The 23018-nt window shown below is 51.1% G+C and overlaps 1 protein-coding gene across 1 annotated transcript in view; it reads right to left on the bottom strand.

Moving 5' to 3' along the window:
- Positions 1–23018, bottom strand: part of PPIB (peptidylprolyl isomerase B) — a 34569-nt gene that overhangs the window by 5271 nt on the left and 6280 nt on the right. Inside the window, exon 2 of the mRNA XM_075345642.1 lies at positions 20087–20200. Coding sequence (XP_075201757.1) covers positions 20087–20200 — 114 coding nt within the window. The remainder of the gene's footprint in view (positions 1–20086; positions 20201–23018) is intronic.

Genomic DNA, 23018 nt, shown 5'->3' with positions numbered 1-23018 from the left:
GATGTGAACTGCGGAGATGGTGGAGGCTGTGGCTTCCACTCACAGCAGAATCCGCCGAACTTCTTGGAAGGCCTGACGACTGCGTGTGCCGCCTTGGTGATTGATGTACGCCACCGCCGTGGCGTTGTCCGACGGAATTCGGATCTGCCTGCCTTCCAGCCACGGCTGGAACGCCTTTAGGGCTAGATACACTGCCCTTATCTCCAGAACATTGATCTGAAGGGAGGACTCTGGCTGAGTCCAGGTGCCCTGAGCCCTGTGGTGGAGAAAAACCGCTCCCCACCCTGACAGACTCGCGTCCGTCGTGACCACAGCCCAGGATGGGGGCAGGAAGGATTTTCCCTTCGACAGAGAAGTGGGAAGAAGCCACCACTGAAGAGAGACTTTGGCTGCCCGAGAAAGGGAGACGTTCCTGTCGAGGGACGTCGACCTCCTGTCCCATTTGCGGAGAATGTCCCATTGGAGTGGACGCAGATGAAACTGCGCAAATGGAACTGCCTCCATTGCTGCCACCATCTTCCCTAGGAAGTGCATGAGGCGCCTCAAGGGGTGTGACTGGGCTTGAAGGAGAGATTGCACCCCTGTCTGTAGTGAATGCTGTTTGTCCAGCGGGAGCTTCACTATCGCTGAGAGAGTATGAAACTCCATCCCGAGGTAAGTTAGCGATTGGGTCGGAGTCAATTGTGACTTTGGGAAATTGATGATCCACCCGAACCTCTGGAGAGTCTCCAGAGCAGTATTCAGGCTGTGTTGGCATGCTACCCGGGAGGGTGCCCTGACTAGAAGATCGTCTAAGTAAGGGATCACCGAGTGTCCCTGAGAGTGTAGAACTGCCACCACTGATGCCATGATCTTGGTGAAGACCCGTGGGGCTGTCGCCAGGCCGAAAGGCAGAGCCACGAACTGAAGGTGTTCGTCTCCGATGGCGAAACGCAGGAAGCGCTGATGCTCTGGTGCAATCGGCACGTGGAGTTAAGCATCCCTGATGTCGATTGATGCTAGAAAGTCTCCTTGGGACATCGAGGCGATGACAGAGCGGAGAGATTCCATCCGGAACCGTCTGGTTTTCACGTGTCTGTTGAGCAGTTTGAGGTCCAGAACGGGACGGAATGATCCGTCCTTTTTTGGCACCACAAACAAGTTGGAGTAAAAACCGCGACCACGTTCCTGAAGGGGAACGGGGATCACAACTCCTTCTGTCTGCAGAGTGTTCACCGCCTGAAAAAGAGCATCGGCTCGCTCGGGGGGCGGAGATGTTCTGAAGAAACGAGTCGGAGGACGAGAGCTGAGCTCTATCATTTAACCGTGAGACAAAATGTCTCTCACCCATCGGTCTTGGACATGTGGCAGCCAGGCGTCGCAAAAGCGGGAGAGCCTGCCACCGACAGAGGATGTGGTTAGGGGAGGCCGAAAGTCATGAGGCCGCCTTGGGGGCGGTTCCTCCGGCGGTCTTTTTAGGACGTGACTTAGACCGCCATGAATCAGAGTTCCTCTGGCCCTTCTGTGGCCTGTTGGACGTGGAGAATTGAGACCTGGCTGAGGGCCGAAAGGACCGAAACCTCGGTTGTATCTTCCGTTGCTGAGGTCTGTTTGGTTTGGACTGGGGTAAGGACGAGTCCTTTCCCTTGGATTGTTTAATGATTTTATCCAATTGCTCGCCAAACAGACGGTCGCCAGAAAATGGGAAACCGGTTAAGAACTTCTTGGAAGCAGAGTCTGCCTTCCATTCGCGTAGCCACATGGCCCTGCGGACTGCCACTGAATTGGCGGATGCTACCGCTGTACGGCTCGCAGAGTCCAGGACGGCGTTCATGGCGTAGGACGAAAAAGCCGACGCCTGAGAGGTTAAAGACACCACCTGCGGAGTAGAGGCACGTGTGACTGCATTAATCTCAGACAGACAAGCTGAGATAGCTTGGAGTGCCCATACGGCTGCGAATGCCGGAGCAAAAGACGCGCCTATGGCTTCATAGATGGATTTCATCAGGAGCTCTATTTGCCTGTCAGTGGCATCCTTGAGCGATGAACCATCTGCCACTGCTACTATGGATCTAGCCGCCAGTCTAGAGACTGGAGGATCCACCTTGGGACACTGAGCCCAACCCTTAACTACGTCAGTGGGGAAGGGGTAACGTGTGTCATTAAGGCGCTTAGTAAAGCGCTTGTCCGGAAAAGCTCGGTGTTTCTGGACTGTATCTCTGAAGTTGGAGTGATCGAAAAACGCACTCCGTGTACGTTTGGGAAAACGAAATTGGAATTTCTCCTGCTGAGAAGCTGACTCCTCAATCGGAGGAGCTGGAGGAGAAAGTTCTAGCACCTGGTTGATGGACGCTATAAGGTCATTTACTATGGCGTCCCCTTCAGGTGTATCAAGATTGAGAGCAGCGTCAGGGTCAGAGCCCTGATCTGCCACCTCCGCTTCATCCTCCAGAGAGTCCTCATGCTGAGACCCTGAGCAGTGTGATGAAGTCGAGGGAAGCTCCCAGCGAGCCCGCTTAGCCGGTCTGGGACTGCGGTCCGTGTCGGAGTCCTCACCGTGGGACCTAGGAGTCACCCCAGGAGCACTTTGCTGCTCCGACCGAGGGGGGCCTGGGGGCAATGATTCAACAGTGCCCGGGGCCTGTGTTACCGGTCTGTGCTGCAAAGCTTCAAGTATCTTAGCAGACCATCTATCCATAGACTGAGCCATGGATTGAGAAAGTGACTCAGAAAGTTTCTCAGCCAACACTGCAAACTCTGTCCCTGCCACCTGGACAGTGGTAGCCAGTGGTTCTACCTGGGCCGAGGGTCCCACCAGTGGCTGAGGCTCCGGCTGAGTGAGTGTCACAGGGGCCGAGCATTGCACACAATGAGGGTAGGTGGAACCTGCAGGTAACATAGCCGCACAAGAGGTACAGGTTGCAAAAAAAGCCTGTGCCTTGGCACCCTTGCTTTTTGCGGACGACATGCTGTTGTCTCCTCTTAGAGCAAACAGTGAGGGTATATAGCCAAAAGCAATTAATGCGGCCGAACAGAGTAAATGTATACACTATAAGTAATGTATGTATGTATGTATGTATGTATGTATGTATGTATGTATGTATGTATGTATGTATGTATGTATGTATGTATGTATGTATGTATGTATGTATGTATGTATGTATGTATGTATGTATATATATATATATATATATATATATATATATATATATATATATATATATATATATTATACACACACACACACACATATACACACACACACACACACACATACATATACATACATACACATACATATACATACATACACACACATACATACGCATACACACATACATACGCATACACACATACATACATACATACATACATACATACATACATACATACATACATACATACATACATACATACATACATACATACATACATACATACATACATACATACATATATATATATATATATATATATATATATACACACACACACACTTCGGCACCCAGGGGGGCCAGCACCTAGTAACAGGTGCGGCTTACCGACCGCCCTCAGCGGTTGTGTGTCCACCAGATTCCCTGCCTGGGCCTCCCAGAGCTGTGGAGCTCGGTCCTGAAGTTCTCCACCTGCAGAAGTGCTGATAGCAATGGCTGCCGGCATTCTGAGAGGAGGAGGGAGCCGTGGGCGTGCCTCAGAAAGTGCGGGAATCTGGTGCCCCGCAGTGCTCAGTGAGGGGGGAGGAGGATACCTAAGTATGCTCCAGCCCTCACCGCTGACGTCTAGTCAAGCGTCCCGCCCTTACCCCTGACTGGCAGGCCCGGGGGCGGGAGTATGCGGTACTAGGCCGCAAAAGCCGGGGACTAAAGTTAGTAACGTGGCCGGGAAACAAGCGCGGTCGGCGCGGTAGTCTCCAACACAAAGCAAAAAACTGATGGGCCCGTGATGCACGGGAGGGTGTATAGGCAGAGGGGAGGGGTTACACTTTTTAAAGTGTAATGCTTTGTGTGGCCTCCGGAGGCAGAAGCTATACACCCAATTGTCTGGGTCTCCCAATGGAGCGACAAAGAAAATCCAATAGCTATATGTGAGAATTAAAATATGACAATGGAATCTGCATTACTGCCATGAACCTAAGAATAAAGAGAAATTAAGCTATTGAATTGATCAATACAACAGTCTCACTGCCTTTGGGCGAAGAAGCTAGAGCTGCTGCTCTCTGGCAGAGAAGGATAATATAGGTTGTTACTTTATGAGGAATAGGTTGAGAAAGTTGTGCGAGTAGTGGACAAGCCCTTTAATTCCTTTCAAGCCCTCTGCTTGCAGTCATTCAAAAGGAACCTTCACAAATTTCCAAAGGAAAAGCTTAGCTTATGTTTAGCCATTACAGTTTTCAGAGACATCTTTTTAAAGAGTACCCATCATTTTAAAAAGCAGAAGTTTGATTTCTGCTGGTCAGGGTATTGAGACACTACTTGATCACTAGATTAAAGGAGCAGAAGCAAATATAACTGAAGGGGTTACTGGAGCAAGTCTGCACCTTCAGTTTTCAAAAGACAGATACGGTTTACAAAATCTATAGACTTATCTGCACATAATTGTCTCAGTTTCTTTCAGTAGCATCTGCCATTAATGTGTACGACCACGTCAGATGGTTAGCAAAATCTCACCAAATGTAGCAGAGCAACTAATGCTCTGCAGCCAAATAGCTCACGGCCACAATGATCTCAAAAGTGAGAGAAGTGGATAAGAATCTTGTTGGTATATTACTGCCAGTATGCAATCAGCCAGAGAACCGCCTGCTGGATTTTGCAAGAGGGGAATCCCAACAGTGTACGTAATGCGCACTGTCAGGATTTATCAATATGTTGTCACTAGTGATGAGCGAGCACTACCATGCTCGGGTTCTCGGTACTCTTAAGCAGTTGGTGGTCAGATGGGCGTGACTTGAGTACCTGAGTATAAGGGAAGTCAATGGGGAACTCAAGCATTTTTCTGGAAATCTTCTGGAAAAATGCTCAAGTCCCCAACTTCCATTATACTTGGGTTCACGAGTCGTGCCCATCCGACCATTAACTGCTTGTTAAGAGTACAGAGAACCAGAGCATAGTAGTGTCCACTCATCACTAGTAGTCACTTCAAGTGACTGCAGAAATTTACCTTTAGCCTGGAAAATCCCTTTAAGAAGTTCATTTGCAGTTTGGTGCTACAATCCTTTTTTGCAATATTTATGCATTTATCTATATATATAATTGCCTTATTCTGTCTGTCTGTCATGCTTCAAAATTGTGTCCTTCCGGTGACATTGTGTCCTTACGGTGACACAAAGCTGATTGGCCGCTGGGCTCGCCATGGCCCCGCCCCCCCACACGGATTGGCCTCTCGCCCCGGCTCTCTGCAGGCCCCGCTCCCCTCACGCAATGCACGCTCGCTCTGGCCCAACTGACACGGAGCTCCGATTCCCAGGTGAGTACACACACACACATCAGATCACACTCACTCTCACACACACCTCACACATCACAACATCCTGGGATATCGCTTGCTTCTACACCGGCTCCGTCAGGATCCCAGCAGCGCCAGACAGAACCTTGCGATGCTGGGATCTTGACGGAGGCCGTGAAAGCTGGTAACCATTATACACATCGGGTAACTAAGGTCCCTTAGTTACCCGATGTGTATCATAGTTACCAGTGTACACCGGCTCACACTCACTCTCACACACACCTCACACACACATCACATCGCATCCACACATCAAGGTCCTGCAGCGGCGGAACATACACACACGCACACACATAACAGCACACACACACACATACACACAAATCAGATCACACTCTCACACACACCTCACACACACATCACATCGCATCCACATACTCACAACATCCTGGGATATCGCTTGCTTCTCGGCGGCGATACTGTGCTGTGAGCTTCCAGGACCTGCCGGAGGATCACATGGCCAGAAGCATGTGGTATCTCCGGATGTTGTGAGTTTGAGCGCGTATGTGCAATATCGTCAGTGTGTGTGTGCGTGAGTGTATGCGATCGGGTGTGTGTGAGTGTATGTGATCGGGTGTGTGTGAGTGTATGCGATCGGGTGTGTGTGTGTGTGGGTGTGGGTGTGTGTGTGTGTGTGTGTGTGGGTGGGTGTGAGTGTATGCGATCGGATCTGTGAGTGTCAGCAGAGGAGCACGGCGTGCTGGAGGAGGCTGGGAGGAGAGAGGCTGATCCTGGGGAAGGCTGGGATGGGGAGGCTGATGCTGGAGACAGAGAGGCTGATGCTGGGGACAGAGAGGCTGATGCTGGAGACAGAGAGGCTGATGCTGGAGACAGAGAGGCTGATGCTGGGGACAGAGAGGCTGATGCTGGACACGGAGAGGCTGATGCTGGAGACAGAGAGGCTGATGCTGGAGACAGAGAGGCTGATGCTGGAGACAGAGAGGCTGATGCTGGGGACAGAGAGGCTGATGCTGGGGACAGAGAGGCTGATGCTGGAGACAGAGAGGCTGATGCTGGAGACAGAGAGGCTGATGCTGGAGACAGAGAGGCTGATGCTGGAGACAGAGAGGCTGAGGCTGGGATGAGAGAGGCTGATGCTGGGGACAGAGAGGCTGATGCTGGAGACAGAGAGGCTGATGCTGGGGACAGAGAGGCTGATGCTGGAGACAGAGAGGCTGATGCTGGGGACAGAGAGGCTGATGCTGGAGACAGAGAGGCTGATGCTGGAGACAGAGAGGCTGATGCTGCGGACAGAGAGGCTGATGCTGGAGACAGAGAGGCTGATGCTGGGGACAGAGAGGCTGATGCTGGAGACAGAGAGGCTGATGCTGGGGACAGAGAGGCTGATGCTGGAGACAGAGAGGCTGATGCTGGAGACAGAGAGGCTGATGCTGGAGACAGAGAGGCTGATGCTGGAGACAGAGAGGCTGATGCTGGAGACAGAGAGGCTGATGCTGGGGACAGAGAGGCTGATGCTGGAGACAGAGAGGCTGATGCTGGAGACAGAGAGGCTGATGCAGGGGACAGAGAGGCTGATGCTGGGGACAGAGAGGCTGATGCTGGGGACAGAGAGGCTGATGCTGGAGACAGAGAGGCTGATGCTGGGGACAGAGAGGCTGATGCTGGGGACAGAGAGGCTGATGCTGGGGACAGAGAGGCTGATGCTGGAGACAGAGAGGCTGATGCTGGAGACAGAGAGGCTGATGCTGGGGACAGAGAGGCTGATGCTGGGGACAGAGAGGCTGATGCTGGGGACAGAGAGGCTGATGCTGGAGACAGAGAGGCTGATGCTGGAGACAGAGAGGCTGATGCTGGAGACAGAGAGGCTGATGCTGGAGACAGAGAGGCTGATGCTGGGGACAGAGAGGCTGATGCTGGAGACAGAGAGGCTGATGCTGGGGACAGAGAGGCTGATGCTGGGGACAGAGAGGCTGATGCTGGAGACAGAGAGGCTGATGCTGGAGACAGAGAGGCTGATGCTGGGGACAGAGAGGCTGATGCTGGAGACAGAGAGGCTGATGCTGGGGACAGAGAGGCTGATGCTGGGATGAGAGAGGCTGATGCTGGGGACAGAGAGGCTGATGCTGGAGACAGAGAGGCTGATGCTGGGGACAGAGAGGCTGATGCTGGGGACAGAGAGGCTGATGCTGGAGACAGAGAGGCTGATGCTGGATACAGAGAGGCTGATGCTGGGGACAGAGAGGCTGATGCTGGAGACAGAGAGGCTGATGCTGGGGACAGAGAGGCTGATGCTGGGGACAGAGGCTGATGCTGGGGACAGAGAGGCTGATGCTGGGGACAGAGAGGCTGATGCTGGGGACAGAGAGGTTGATGCTGGGGACAGAGAGGCTGATGCTGGGGACAGAGAGGCTGATGCTGGGGACAGAGAGGCTGATGCTGGAGACAGAGAGGCTGGTGCTGGGGACAGAGAGGCTGATACTGGGGACAGAGAGGCTGATGCTGGGGACAGAGAGGCTGATGCTGGGAGGAGAGAGGCTGATGCTGGAGACAGAGAGGCTGGAGACAGAGAGGCTGATGCTGGGGACAGAGAGGCTGATGCTGGGGACAGAGAGGCTGATGCTGGCGCAGCATGGCGGATGGAGCACATTTGGGAGTGCGCAGCATGGCGGATGGAGCACGTTTGGGAGTGCGCAGCATGGCGGATGGAGCACGTTTGGGAGTGCGCAGCATGGCGGATGGAGCACGTTTGGGAGTGCGCAGCATGGCGGATGGAGCACGTTTGGGAGTGCGCAGCATGGCGGATGGAGCACGTTTGGGAGTGTGCAGCATGGCGGATGGAGCACGTTTGGGAGTGCGCAGCATGGCGGCTGGAGCACGTTTGGGAGTGCGCAGCATGGCGGATGGAGCACGTTTGGGAGTGCGCAGCATGGGGTATGCAGCACGATGGGGAGTGCGGAGTATGGCGGATGGAGCACGTTTGGGAGTGCGCAGCATGGCGGATGGACCACGTTTGGGAGTGCGCAGCATGGCGAATGGAGCACGTTTGGGAGTGCGCAGCATGGCGAATGGAGCACGTTTGGGAGTGCGCAGGATGGGAGATGGAGCACGATGGGGGGTGCGCAGCATAGGGGATGGAGCACGTTTGGGAGTGCGCAGCATGGCGGATGGAGCACGTTTGGGAGTGCGCAGCATGGCGGATGGAGCACGTTTGGGAGTGCGCAGCATGGCGAATGGAGCACGTTTGGGAGTGCGCAGGATGGGAGATGGAGCACGATGGGGGGTGCGCAGCATAGGGGATGGAGCACGTTTGGGAGTGCGCAGCATGGCGGATGGAGCACGTTTGGGAGTGCGCAGCATGGCGGATGGAGCACGTTTGGGAGTGCGCAGCATGGCGGATGGAGCACGTTTGGGAGTGCGCAGCATGGGAGATGGAGCACGATGGGGAGTGCGCAGCATGGGGGATGGAGCACGATGGGGAGTGCGCAGCATGGCGGATGGAGCACGTTTGGGAGTGCGCAGCATGGCGAATGGAGCACGTTTGGGAGTGCGCAGCATGGCGAATGGAGCACGTTTGGGAGTGCGCAGGATGGGAGATGGAGCACGATGGGGGGTGCGCAGCATAGGGGATGGAGCACGTTTGGGAGTGCGCAGCATGGCGGATGGAGCACGTTTGGGAGTGCGCAGCATGGGGGATGCAGCACGATGGGGAGTGCGGAGTATGGCGGATGGAGCACGTTTGGGAGTGCGCAGCATGGCGGATGGACCATGTTTGGGAGTGCGCAGCATGGCGGATGGAGCACGTTTGAGAGTGCGCAGCATGGGAGATGGAGCACGATGGGGGGTGCGCAGCATAGGGGATGGAGCACGATGGGGAGTGCGCGGCATGGGGTATGGAGCACGATGGGGAGTGCGGAGTATGGCGGATGGAGCACGTTTGGGAGTGCGCAGCATGGCGGATGGACCACGTTTGGGAGTGCGCAGCATGGCGGATGGAGCACGTTTGGGAGTGCGCAGCATGGGAGATGGAGCATGATGGGGAGTGCGCAGCATGGCGGATGGAGCACGTTTGGGAGTGCGCAGCATGGGGGATGGAGCACGATGGGGAGTGCGCAGCATGGCGAAAGGAGCACGTTTGGGAGTGCGCAGCATGGCGGATGGAGCACGTTTGGGAGTGCGCAGCATGGCAGATGGAGCACGTTTGGGAGTGCGCAGGATGGGAGATGGAGCACGATGGGGGGTGCGCAGCATGGGGGATGGAGCACGTTTGGGAGTGCGCAGGATGGGAGATGGAGCACGATGGGGAGTGCGCTGCATGGGGGATGGAGCACGATGGGAAGTGCACACCTCTCCCCAACACACACACACACGCGCGCGCGCACTGCACAACACACCACACACACACACTGGGAACCACAAACAACTGCCCTACACAGACACCCACACACACAGACAACGCTGCACACACAAATATACGCACATACCGCACAACACACACATTGCACAAAACATACCTCCCCCCAAAACACACCACACACACACAAACCGCGCAACACACACACAACGCTACAGACACACAGCGCTCCACAAACAACGCAACACACAAACAACACCCCTCTCACCCCCCATCACACCCAGACAACACCCAGAACATGTACAGCGCCCTACACAAACACTTGGTAACTACACACAACAACATATATATATATATATATATATATATATATATATATATATATATATATATATATATAACAAAAATCATACATGAACTACACAATACGTAAATTCTAGAATACCCGATGCGTAGAATCGGGCCACCTTCTAGTTATAAATAATCATCTAGATGGTGTGAATCCAATACATGTTCTTTTTGCATTTCTCACAGATAGAACTTGTACCTATACATCTGTGGTGTCAATATGATCACTGCACCCCTAGATTAATTCATTGAGAGGTGTAGTGTAGTTTGTAAAGTTAATCACCTGGAAAGGGGGGGGGGGGGCATTCTGCTGTTCTGGTGGCTCTGCCAATGTGACATGGACCACAAACCATTCCAGCAAAATTTCAACCCCAATATGGCGTGTCTTCCCTTCTGACGTGTGCACTATGCCTCAAAAGTAGTTTGACCACATATGGGGTAGTGACATACTCAGGAGAAACTGCGTAACAAATTTTACAATTTGTTTTCTATTAGCCCTTTTAAAAATTTAAAGCTTGCGGCCAAAGCAACATTTTATTGTGGGGGGGGAATTCTAATTTACTCAACCCAATTATACTATTCTGTGAATCGCCTGAGGGTGAAAAAAAGGGAATTTTGTTTACTTACCGTAAATTCCTTTTCTTCTAGCTCCTATTGGGAGACCCAGACAATTGGGTGTATAGCTTCTGCCTCTGGAGGCCACACAAAGTATTACACTTTAAAAAGTGTAACCCCTCCCCTCTGCCTATACACCCTCCCGTGGACCACGGGCTCTTCAGTTTTGGTGCAAAAAGCAGGAAGGAGAAAACTTATAAATTGGTCTAGGGTAAATTCAATCCGAAGGATGTTCGGAAAACTGAAACCATGAACCAAAAGAACAATTCAACATGAACAACATGTGTACACAAAAGAACAACCAGCCCGAAGGGAACAGGGGCGGGTGCTGGGTCTCCCAATAGGAGCTAGAAGAAAAGGAATTTACGGTAAGTAAACAAAATTCCCTTTTTCTTTGTCGCTCCATTTGGAGACCCAGACAGTTGGGACGTCCAAGAACATTCCCTGGGTGGGTAAAAGAATACCTCAATAAAAAGAGCCGAAAACGGCCCCCTCTTACAGGTGGGCAACCGCCGCCTGAAGGACTCGCCTACCTAGACTGGCGTCTGCCGAAGCATAGGTATGCACTTGATAGTGTTTCGTGAAAGTGTGCAGACTAGACCACGTCGCTGCCTGACACACCTGCTGAGCCGTAGCCCGGTGCCGCAATGCCCAAGACGCAGCCACGGCTCTGGTAGAATGGGCTTTCAGCCCTGAAGGGAGCGGAAGCCCGGAAGAACGGTAGGCCTCTAGAATTGGTTCCTTGATCCACCGAGCCAAGGCTGACTTGGAGGCCTGAGAGCCCTTACGCTGGCCAGCGACAAGGACAAAGAGCGCATCTGAACGGCGCAGGGGCGCCGTGCGAGACACGTAGAACCAGAGTGCTCTCACTAGATCCAAAGAGTGCAAATCCTTTTCACACTGGTGAATTGGATTATTCACACTGGTGAATTGGATTAGGGCAAAAGGAAGGCAAGGAGATATCCTGATTTAGATGAAAAGGGGATACCACCTTAGGGAGAAATTCCGGGACAGGACGCAGAACCACCTTATCCTGGTGAAAAACCAGGAAGGGGGCTTTGCATGACAGCACTGCAAGCTCAGACACTCTCCGAAGTGATGTGACTGCCACCAGGAAGGCCACCTTCTGCGAAAGACGTGAGAGAGACATCCTGCAGTGGCTCAAAAGGTGGTTTTTGAAGAGCCGTCAGGACCCTGTTATGATCCCAGGGTTCCAACGGACGTTTGTAAGGTGGGACCATGTGGCAGACCCCCTGCAGGAACGTGCGGACCTGCGGAAGCCTGGCTAGACGCTTTTGAAAAAACACGGAGAGCGCAGATACTTGGCCCTTGAGAGAGCCGAGGGACAAACCCTTGTCCATTCCAGATTGTAGGAATGAAAGAAAAGTGGGTAAGGCAAACTGCCATGGAGGAAAACCGTTATCAGCGCACCAGGATGAAGGGAATTTTGTTACTTACCGTAAATTCCTTTTCTTCTAGCTCTTATTGGGAGACCCAGACGATTGGGTGTATAGCACTGCCTCCGGAGGCCACACAAAGCAATTACACTAAAAAGTGTAAGGCCCCTCCCCTTCTGGCTATACACCCCCAGTGGGATCACTGGCTCACCAGTTTTAGTGCAAAAGCAAGAAGGAGGAAAGCCAATAACTGGTTTAAACAAATTCTCTCCGAGTAACATCGGAGAACTGAAAACCGTTCAACATGAACAACATGTGTACCCGCAAACAAACCAAAAATCCCGAAGGACAACAGGGCGGGTGCTGGGTCTCCCAATAAGAGCTAGAAGAAAAGGAATTTACGGTAAGTAACAAAATTCCCTTCTTCTTCAGCGCTCTATTGGGAGACCCAGACGATTGGGACGTCCAAAAGCTGTCCCTGGGTGGGTAAAGAAATACCTCATGTTAGAGCTGCAAGACAGCCCTCCCCTACGGGGAGGCAACTGCCGCCTGCAGGACTCTTCTACCTAGGCTGGCGTCCGCCGAAGCATAGGTATGCACCTGATAATGTTTGGTGAAAGTGTGCAGACTCGACCAGGTAGCTGCCTGGCACACCTGTTGAGCCGTAGCCTGGTGTCGTAATGCCCAGGATGCACCCACGGCTCTGGTAGAATGGGCCTTCAGCCCTGATGGAACCGGAAGCCCAGCAGAACGGTAGGCTTCAAGAATTGGTTCTTTGATCCATCGAGCCAGGGTGGCCTTAGAAGCCTGCGACCCTTTGCGCTTACCAGCGACAAGGACAAAGAGTGCATCCGAACGGCGCAAGGGCGCCGTGCGGGAAATGTAGATTCTGAGTGCTCTCACCAGATCTAACAAATGTAAATCTTTCTCATACCGATGAACTGCATGAGGACAAAACGAAGGCAAAGAGATATCCTGATTAAGATGAAAAGAGGATACCACCTTCGGGAGAAACTCCTGAATGGGGCGCAGCACAACCTTGTCCTGGTGGAAGACCAGGAAGGGAGCCTTGGATGATAGTGCTGCCAGCTCAGACACTCTCCGAAGAGATGTGATCGCTACCAGAAAAGCCACTTTCTGTGATAGTCTAGAAAGTGAAACCTCCCTCAGAGGCTCGAAGGGCGGCTTCTGGAGGGCAACTAGTACCCTGTTCAGATCCCATGGATCTAACGGCCGCTTGTACGGGGGTACGATATGGCAAACCCCCTGTAGGAACGTGCGCACCTTAGGAAGGCGTGCCAAACGCCTCTGAAAAAAGACGGATAGCGCCGAGACCTGACCTTTAAGGGAGCCGAGCGACAAACCTTTTTCTAACCCAGATTGCAGGAAAGAAAGAAAGGTAGGCAATGCAAATGGCCAGGGAGACACTCCCTGAGCAGAGGACCAGGATAAGAATATCCTCCACGTTCTGTGGTAGATCTTAGCGGACGTGGGCTTCCTAGCCTGTCTCATGGTGGCAACGACCCCTTGGGACAATCCTGAAGACGCTAGGATCCAGGACTCAATGGCCACACAGTCAGGTTCAGGGCCGCAGAATTCCGATGGAAAAACGGCCCTTGGGACAGTAAGTCTGGTCGGTCTGGGAGTGCCCACGGTTGGCCGACCGTGAGCTGCCACAGATCCGGATACCACGCTCTCCTCGGCCAGTCTGGGGCGACAAGTATGACGCGGCTGCAATCGGATCTGATCTTGCGTAGCACTCTGGGCAAGAGTGCCAGAGGTGGAAACACATAAGGGAGCCGGAACTGCGACCAATCTTGCACTAGGGCGTCTGCCGCCAGCACTCTTTGATCGCGAGACCGTGCCATGAAGGTTGGGACCTTGTTATTGTGCCGTGACGCCATTAGGTCGACGTCCGGCACCCCCCAGCGGCGACAGATTTCCTGAAACACGTCTGGGTGAAGGGACCATTCCCCTGCGTCCATGCCCTGGCGACTGAGGAAGTCTGCTTCCCAGTTTTCTACGCCGGGGATGTGAACTGCGGATATGGTGGAGGCTGTGGCTTCCACCCACATCAGAATCCGCCGGACTTCCTGGAAGGCTTGCCGACTGCGTGTCCCCCCCTTGGTGGTTGATGTATGCCACCGCTGTGGAGTTGTCCGACTGAATTCGGATCTGCCTTCCTTCCAGCCACTGCTGGAAGGCTAGTAGGGCAAGATACACTGCTCTGATTTCCAGAACATTGATCTGAAGGGTGGACTCCTGCCGAGTCCACGTACCCTGAGCCCTGTGGTGGAGAAAGACTGCTCCCCACCCTGACAGACTCGCGTCTGTCGTGACCACCGCCCAAGACGGTGGTAGGAAGGATCTTCCCTGTGATAATGAGGTGGGAAGAAGCCACCACTGCAGAGAGTCTTTGGCCGTCTGGGAAAGGGAAACTTTCCTGTCCAGGGATGTTGACTTCCCGTCCCATTGGCGGAGAAGGTCCCATTGAAGTGGACGCAGATGAAACTGCGCAAACGGAACCGCCTCTATTGCCGCCACCATCTTCCCGAGGAAGTGCATGAGGCGTCTTAAGGAGTGCGACTGACTTTGAAGGAGAGCCTGCACCCCAGTCTGTAGAGACCGCTGCTTGTCCAGCGGAAGCTTCACTATCGCTGAGAGAGTATGAAACTCCATGCCAAGATACGTTAGTGATTGGGTCGGTGACAGATTTGACTTTGGGAAGTTGATGATCCACCCGAACGCCTGGAGAGTCTCCAGTGCAACATTCAGGCTGAGTTGGCATGCCTCCTGAGAGGGTGCCTTGACCAGTAGATCGTCCAAGTAAGGGATCACAGAGTGTCCGTGAGAGTGCAAGACTGCTACCACTGCCGCCATGATCTTGGTGAACACCCGAGGGGCTGTCGCCAGACCAAATGGCAGAGCTACGAACTGAAGATGGTCGTCTCCTATCACGAAGCGTAGAAAGCGTTGGTGCTCTGTAGCAATCGGCACGTGGAGATAAGCATCTTTGATGTCTATTGATGCTAGGAAATCTCCTTGAGACATTGAGGCAATGACTGAGCGGAGGGATTCCATCCGGAACCGCCTGGCGTTCACATGCTTGTTGAGCAGTTTTAGGTCCAGAACAGGACGGAAGGAGCCGTCCTTTTTTGGAACCACAAAGAGATTGGAGTAAAATCCTCGCCCCCGTTCCTGAGGGGGGACAGGGATCACGACTCCTTCTGCTCTTAGAGAGTCCACCGCCTGCAGCAGGGCATCTGCTCGGTTGGGGTGTGGGGAGGTTCTGAAGAACCGAAGTGGAGGCCGAGAACTGAACTCGATTCTGTACCCGCGAGACAAAATGTCTGTTACCCACCGGTCTTTGACCTGTGACAGCCAAATGTCGCAAATGCGGGAGAGCCTGCCACCGACCGAGGATGCGGAGGGAGGAGGCCGAAAGTCATGAGGTAGCCGCTTTGGAAGCGGTTCCTCCATTTGCTTTCCTGGGGCGTGAGTGAGCCCGCCAGGAATCTGAGCTCCCTTGTTCTTTCTGAGTCCTTTTGGACGAGGAGAATTTGGCCTTGCCCGAGCCTCGAAAGGACCGAAACCTCGACTGCCACTTTTTCTGTTGAGGTTTACTTGCTCTGGGCTGTGGTAAGGAAGAGTCCTTACCCTTGGACTGTTTTATGATTTCAGCCAATGGCTCACCAAACAGTCTGTCTCTAGATAATGGCAAGCTGGTTAAGCATTTTTTGGAACCAGCATCTGCTTTCCAGTCCTTTAACCACAAGGCTCTGCGCAAAACCACAGAATTGGCGGACGCCATAGCGGTACGGCTCGTAGATTCTAGGACAGCATTGATAGCATAGGTCGCAAACGCAGACATTTGCGAAGTTAGGGACGCCACTTGCGGCACTGCTGGATGTATGATAGCATCCACCTGTGCTAAACCAGCTGAAATAGCTTGGAGTGCCCACACGGCCGCGAATGCTGGAGCAAACGACGCGCTGATAGCTTCATAGACAGATTTCAACCAAAGGTCCATCTGTCTGTCGTTGGTATCTTTAAGTGAAGCGCCATCCTCTACTGCGACTATGGATCTAGCCGCAAGCTTGGAAATTGGGGGATCCACCTTTGGACACTGGGTCCAGCGTTTGGCCACCTCAGAGGGAAAAGGATAACGGGTATCCTTAGAACGTTTAGAGAAACGCTTGTCTGGATGAGCGTCGTGTTTCTGGATCGATTCTCTGAAGTCAGAGTGGTCCAAAAAAGCACTTAATTTACGCTTGGGATACAGGAAATGGAACGTCTCCTGCTGTGCAGCTGCCTCCTCTGCAGAAGGGGCTGGGGGAGAAATATCCAACAGTCTATTAATTGCCGATATAAGGTCATTAACCATGGCGTCACCATCAGGGGCATCCAGATTGAGAGGGGCCTCAGGATTAGAATCCTGATCACCGTCCTCAGTCTCATCACAGAGAGACTCTTCTCGCTGAGACCCTGAGCAGTGTGATGACGTGGAGGGTCTTTCCCAGCGAGCTCGCTTAGGCTGCCTGGGACTGTCATCTGAGTCAGAGACTTCAGCCTGTGATGCTTGAGACCCCCTTGAAGTACGGATTAGTTCCAACTGAGGGGGACCGGAGAGCATAGACACAGCAGTGTCCATGGTCTGAGTAACTGGCCTGGACTGCAAGGTCTCCAGGATTTTTGACATAGTCACAGACATTTTATCAGCAAAAACTGCAAAGTCTGTCCCCGTCACCGGGGCAGGGTTCACAGGCGTCTCTGCCTGGGCCACTACCACCATAGGCTCTGGCTGACGAAGTGCCACTGGGACTGAACATTGCACACAATGTGAGTCATTGGAGCCTGCCGGTAGATCAGCCCCCACATGCAGTACAAACAGTGTACACAGCCTGTGCCTTGGCACCCTTGCGTTTTGCGGATGACATGTTGCTGCCTCCTCAGAGCAGTACAGGGTGTCCAGCCAAGAAACGACCTTACAGTGCAACTATATATATATATGGTACTAAGAAAAAAGTACACTAATATAACACTGAGGCACTAGTGGGGCCAGCACTAAAGTGCAGCTTACCGCCCGCTTAGGAGCGGGTGTGTGGTCGCCGAAATCCCTTTAGTCTGGGTCTCCCAGAGCCTGCTGCCTTTCCCCAGCCAGACCGCATGTGTAATGGCTGCCGGCGTCCTTGTGGAGAGGGGGGGGCGGGCCCTGGGCGTATACAGACGAAGAGCGGGAAGCTTGCTTCCCACTGTGCCTAGTGAGAGGGCTGGAGCATGTAAATAAAGCTCCAGCCCTCGGCGCTGCCAATTGAGCAGCGTCTCTCCCCTACCCTGATTGACAGGGTGGGGGCGGGAACGAAGCGGCGCTAGGCCGCAGAAGCCGGGGGCTAAAGTTAGAAGCGCCGCCGCCGTAAAAGCGCGGTCGGCGCAAAGTCCCCCGGCGCACTACAAGTCGCAGCTGCGCCGCCGCTCCAGTAGCGGTCGGCGCAGTAGTTCCCAACATGTAACGTCACTCAGCAAAGCTGCAGTGACCTAACCCCAGCGCACAGCGCTACTGTCCTCGGCGCACTATAACGCTCAGCAAGCCTTGAGAGTGTCCGTGCCTGCCGGGGACACAGAGTACCTGAAAGTTGCAGGGCCTTGTCCCTGAACGGCACTCCCGCTCCAAATCCAGCAGGTTCTCTGGGTCTGTGGATGGAGCCCGGCCTCAGGGCTTGGGGGCCGGCAAGATCCCACTTCCACAGAGCCCTCCAGGGGATGTGGAAGGAAAACAGCATGTGGGCTCCAGCCTCTGTACCAGCAATAGGTACCTCAACCTTACAAGCACCACCGCGGGTGAGAAGGGAGCATGCTGGGGGCCCCATATGGGCCCTCTTTTCTTCCATCCGATATAGCCAGCAGCTACTGCTGACTACAAACAGTGGAGCTATGCGTGGATGTCTGACCTCCTTCGCACAAAGCAGAAAACTGGTGAGCCAGTGATCCCACTGGGGGTGTATAGCCAGAAGGGGAGGGGCCTTACACTTTTTAGTGTAATTGCTTTGTGTGGCCTCCGGAGGCAGTGCTATACACCCAATCGTCTGGGTCTCCCAATAGAGCGCTGAAGAAAGGAAGATTTGCCAAGACCTGTAATAGATCTTGGCGGACGTTTGCTTCCTGGCTTGTCTCATGGTGGCAATGACATCCTGAGATAACCCTGAAGACGCTAAGAGCCAGGACTCAATGGCCACACAGTTAGGTTGAGGGCCACAGAATTCAGATGGAAAAACGGCCCTTGTGACAGCAAGTCTGGGCGGTCTGGAAGTGCCCACGGTTGACCCACCGTGAGATGCCACAGATCCGGATACCACGACCGCCTCGGCCAGTCTGGAGCGACGAGAATGGCGCGACGGCAGTCGGACCTGATCTTGCGTAGTACTCTGGGCAGCAACGCCAGAGGGGGAAACACATAAGGCAGTCGAAACTGCGACCAATCCTGGACTAAAGCGTCCGCTGCCAGAGCTCTGTGATCCTGAGACCGTGCCATGAAGGCCGGGACCTTGTTGTTGTGCCGTGACGCCATGAGATCGACGTCCGGCGTTCCCCAGCGGCGACAGATCTCTCGAAACACGTCTGGGTGCAGAGACCATTCCCCTGCGTCCATGCCCTGACGACTGAGAAAATCTGCTTCCCAGTTTTCTACGCCCGGGATGTGAACTGCGGAGATGGTGGAGCCTGTGGCTTCCACCCACTGCAGAATCCGCCGGACTTCCTGGAAGGCTTGACGACTGCGAGTGCCGCCTTGGTGGTTGATGTAGGCGACGGCAGTGGCGTTGTCCGACTGTATTCGGATCTGCCTGCCCTCCAGCCACTGATGGAAAGCCAATAGGGCTAGATATACTGCCCTTATCTCCAGGATATTGATCTGAAGGGACGATTCTATCGGAGTCCAGGTTCCTTGAGCCCTGTGGTGGAGAAAAACCGCTCCCCAACCTGACAGGCTCGCGACAAAGCATAAAACTGAGGAGCCCGTGGTCCACGGGAGGGTGTATAGGCAGAGGGGAGGGGTTACACTTTTTAAAGTGTAATACTTTGTGTGGCCTCCAGAGGCAGAAGCTATACACCCCAATTGTCTGGGTCTCCCAAGGGAGCGACAAAGAAATCATCACTAGAACCCTAGATAAATTCTTCGAGGTTTCCAAAATGGGGTCACGTGTCAAGATTTCTGAAGTTTTGGCATGAAAGGGGCTCTTCAAATGTGACATGGTGCCCGCAATCTATTGCAGCCAATATGGTGCTTCAAAATTCAAATAGTGCTCCTTCCCTTCGGAGCACCGTCATGCACCCAAACAGTAGTTTTCCAGCCTTCCAGTGATGTTAGCAATTAATATGACACTGGGTAGAATTGTAACAACGCTTGTAATGGTTAGGAAGGTGAAAACAGGTTGGGGGGGTGAAAGGGGGTTTATATCTCAGATTGCCAATTACATGATGATAAATTGAAGGCTCTCAGCATCGTGTCTATATAACCGCAAGCTATATACATTATATAAATGTAATAAATAGTATTTTATTACATGTGTATCACATCTCCTGGCACAGTTGAAGATGATCTTAGGGATGTTTATTTTATATAACACTTTGCTTATTTATTTTTGTGTGACAGCAGACCTTGCTTATAGATCCTTATAGGATGGAGCATGGCTACCATATCTGAGGATAGACGTGTATAGGATGGAGCATGGCTACCATATGTGAGGATACACGTGTATAGGATGGAGCATGGCTACCATATGTGAGGATACACGTTTATAGGATGGAGCATGGCTACCATGTGAGGATACACGTGTATAGGATGGAGCATGGCTACCATGTGAGGATACACGTGTATAGGATGGAGCATGGCTACCATGTGAGGATACACGTATATAATCTTTCCTTCAAGTCTCACCTCTCCAGTTGCAAGTGCAACAAAGTTATCGACAGTCTTGGGAACAGTTTTGCCAAAAAGTCCAATGACTACACGTCCAACCTCTTCATCTCCGATGTGGACATCAAAGAACACCTTTAGAGAGAAGGTCAGGAAAATAAGTCACATTTATCAGGAGGTGCGAAAAGAAAACACTTGATAATATTGATCCAGACCTGACATTTACAGCCTACAATTTAGTCTACTTATTGTTAGCAACTAAACCCTTTCTTCACAGATATAGAACAATCATACAGTGTCACTTCCATCATACTTATCTTAATCTGCTAATAAGACCAGGTTCCTTGTACAACCTTAACCTTTAGGACTTTAAAAAAAGGACATGTAAATAGTTTTTCCGGACAGTGCATTAAGATTCTGGCCTGATAGAAAATCCTGCAATTAAAGCAAATTATTAAAAAAAAAAAAAAAAAAAGGATAGAAATAAAGGTCAGAACGTGTTACGTGCCTCCATTTATCATAGAAGCCAAAAACCCAATATGTTGTGAATGGAAACATGGGGAGCCGGAGCCCTTATTTATGGCACTAGTGTGGATCACTGTCTCACATCTTGTTTTGTGACATATCTAATAGATATGTCGTAGTATCAATATCGGAGAACACTTATGTATTGTCCAATCGTCTGTAACTAACCCTGGTTATATACAGGGCTGTGGAGTCGGAGTTGGAGCTCATTTTGGTGGAGTCGGAGTCTGTATAAAATGCACCGACTCCGACAATTTATAATAAATTGGGGACAGTAGTGCAATGCAGAATGTGCTGAATATTTTACTAAATAATAACATTTAGTATAATGCTTATATTTAAGTGAAAAATTTATTGTAGTACAATGTGAACATCAGACATTTAATTATTTTTATGATACAATAATCAAGATATTTGGAATAGAACATAAAATATTTATTGGAATACATATACATACACATACATATACATATACATATACATATACATATATATATATATATTTATTAGTGCTGGCCAAAAGTATTGGCACCCCTGCAATTCTGTCAGATAATGCACAGTTTCTTCCTGAAAATGATTGCAATCATACATTTTTTTGGTATTATTATCCTCATTTATTTTGCTTGCAAAAATCATTGATCATTTCACATAAAACTCCAAAAATGGCCCGGACAAAAGTATTGGCACCCTCAGCCTAATACTTGGCTGCACAACCTTTAGCCAAAATAACTACGAACAACCGCTTCCGGTAACCATCAAGGAGTTTCTTACAATGCTCTGCAGAAATTTTAGACCATTCTTCTTTGGCAAACTGCTCCAGGTCCCTGAGATTTGAAGGCTGCCTTCTCCAAACTGCCATTTTGAGATCTCTCCACAGGTGTTCTATGGGATTCAGGTCTGGACTCATTGCTGGCCACTTTAGTAGTCTCCAGTGCTTTCTCTCAAACCATTTTCTAGTGCTTTTTGCAGTGTGTTTTGGGTCATTGTCCTGCTGGAAGACCCATGACCTCTGAGGGAGACCCAGCTTTCTCACACTGGGCCCTACATTATGCTGCAAAACTTGTTGGTAGTTTTCAGACTTCATAATGCCATGCACACGGTCAAGCAGTCCAGTGCCAGAGGCAGCAAAGCAACCCCAAAACATCAGGGAACCTCCGCCATGTTTGACTTTAGGGACAGTGTTCTTTTCTTTGAATGCCTCTTTTTTTCCTGTAAACTCTATGTTGATGCCTTTTCCCAAAAAAGCCAGGCTGGAGTTTGCCAAAACTTACCTGAGAAAGCCTAAAACGTTTTGGAAGAATGTTCTCTGGTCAGATGAGACAAAAGTAGAGCTTTTTGGGAAAAGGCATCAACATAAGCGTTTACAGGAAAAAAAAGGCATTCAAAGAAAAGAACACAGTCCCTACAGTCAAACATAGCGGAGGTTCCCTGATGTTTTGGGTTGCTTTGCTGCCTCTGGCACTGGACTGCTTGACCGTGTGCATGGCATTATGAATCTGGAGACTACCAACAAATTTTGCAGCATAATGTAGGGCCCAGTGTGAGAAAGCTGGGTCTCCCTCAGAGGTCATGCGTCTTCCAGCAGGACAATGATCCAAAACACACTTCAAAAAGCACTAGAAAATGGTTTGAGAGAAAGCACTAGAGACTTCTAAAGTGGCCAGCAATGAGTCCAGACCTGAACACCTGTGGAGAGATCTCAAAATGGCAGTTTGGAGAAGGCCCCCTTCAAATCTCAGGGACCTGGAACAATTTGCCAAAGAAGAATGGTCTAAAATTCCTGCAGAGCATTGTAAGAAGCTCATTGATGGTTACCGGAAGCTGTTGTTCGCAGTTATTTTGGTTAAAGGTTGTGCAACCAAGTATTAGGCTGAGGGTGCCAATACTTTTTTCCGGGCCATTTTTGGAGTTTTATGTGAAATGATCAATGATTTGATTTTTGATTCATTCTTTTTTTGTGGTTTTTCATTGCAAGCAAAATAAATGAGGATAATAATACCAAAAAATTTGTGATTGCAATCATTTTCAATAAGAAACTGAGTATTATCTGACAGAATTGCAGGGGTGCCAATACTTTTGGGCAGCACTGTATATACACACACAAGATATATATGTAATCTACTGTATATTACATAGTGTATTACATATTTACAATTTATTACAGTTTTTTGTGTTCTAAAGTTGTATCCAATAAATATATTTTATGTTCTATTCAAATATCTTGATTATTGTATCATAACAATTATTAAGTGTCTGATGGTGACATACACATGTTCATGTACTAAAATAAATTTTTCACCTAACTATAAGCAATATATGTCGGAGTCGGTGCAAGAGAAATTGAGGAGTCGGAGTCGAAGGTTTGGCTTACCGACTCCACAGCCCTGGTTATATATTTAAAATGGCTGTGCTGTCCCAGCAGTCCAGT

This window comes from Anomaloglossus baeobatrachus, chromosome 4 (assembly GCF_048569485.1).
Source record: "Anomaloglossus baeobatrachus isolate aAnoBae1 chromosome 4, aAnoBae1.hap1, whole genome shotgun sequence".
Classification (NCBI taxonomy): domain Eukaryota; kingdom Metazoa; phylum Chordata; class Amphibia; order Anura; family Aromobatidae; genus Anomaloglossus; species Anomaloglossus baeobatrachus.
The sequence above is the reverse complement of the archived record's forward strand: the minus strand, read 5'-3'. Positions and strand labels throughout refer to the sequence as shown.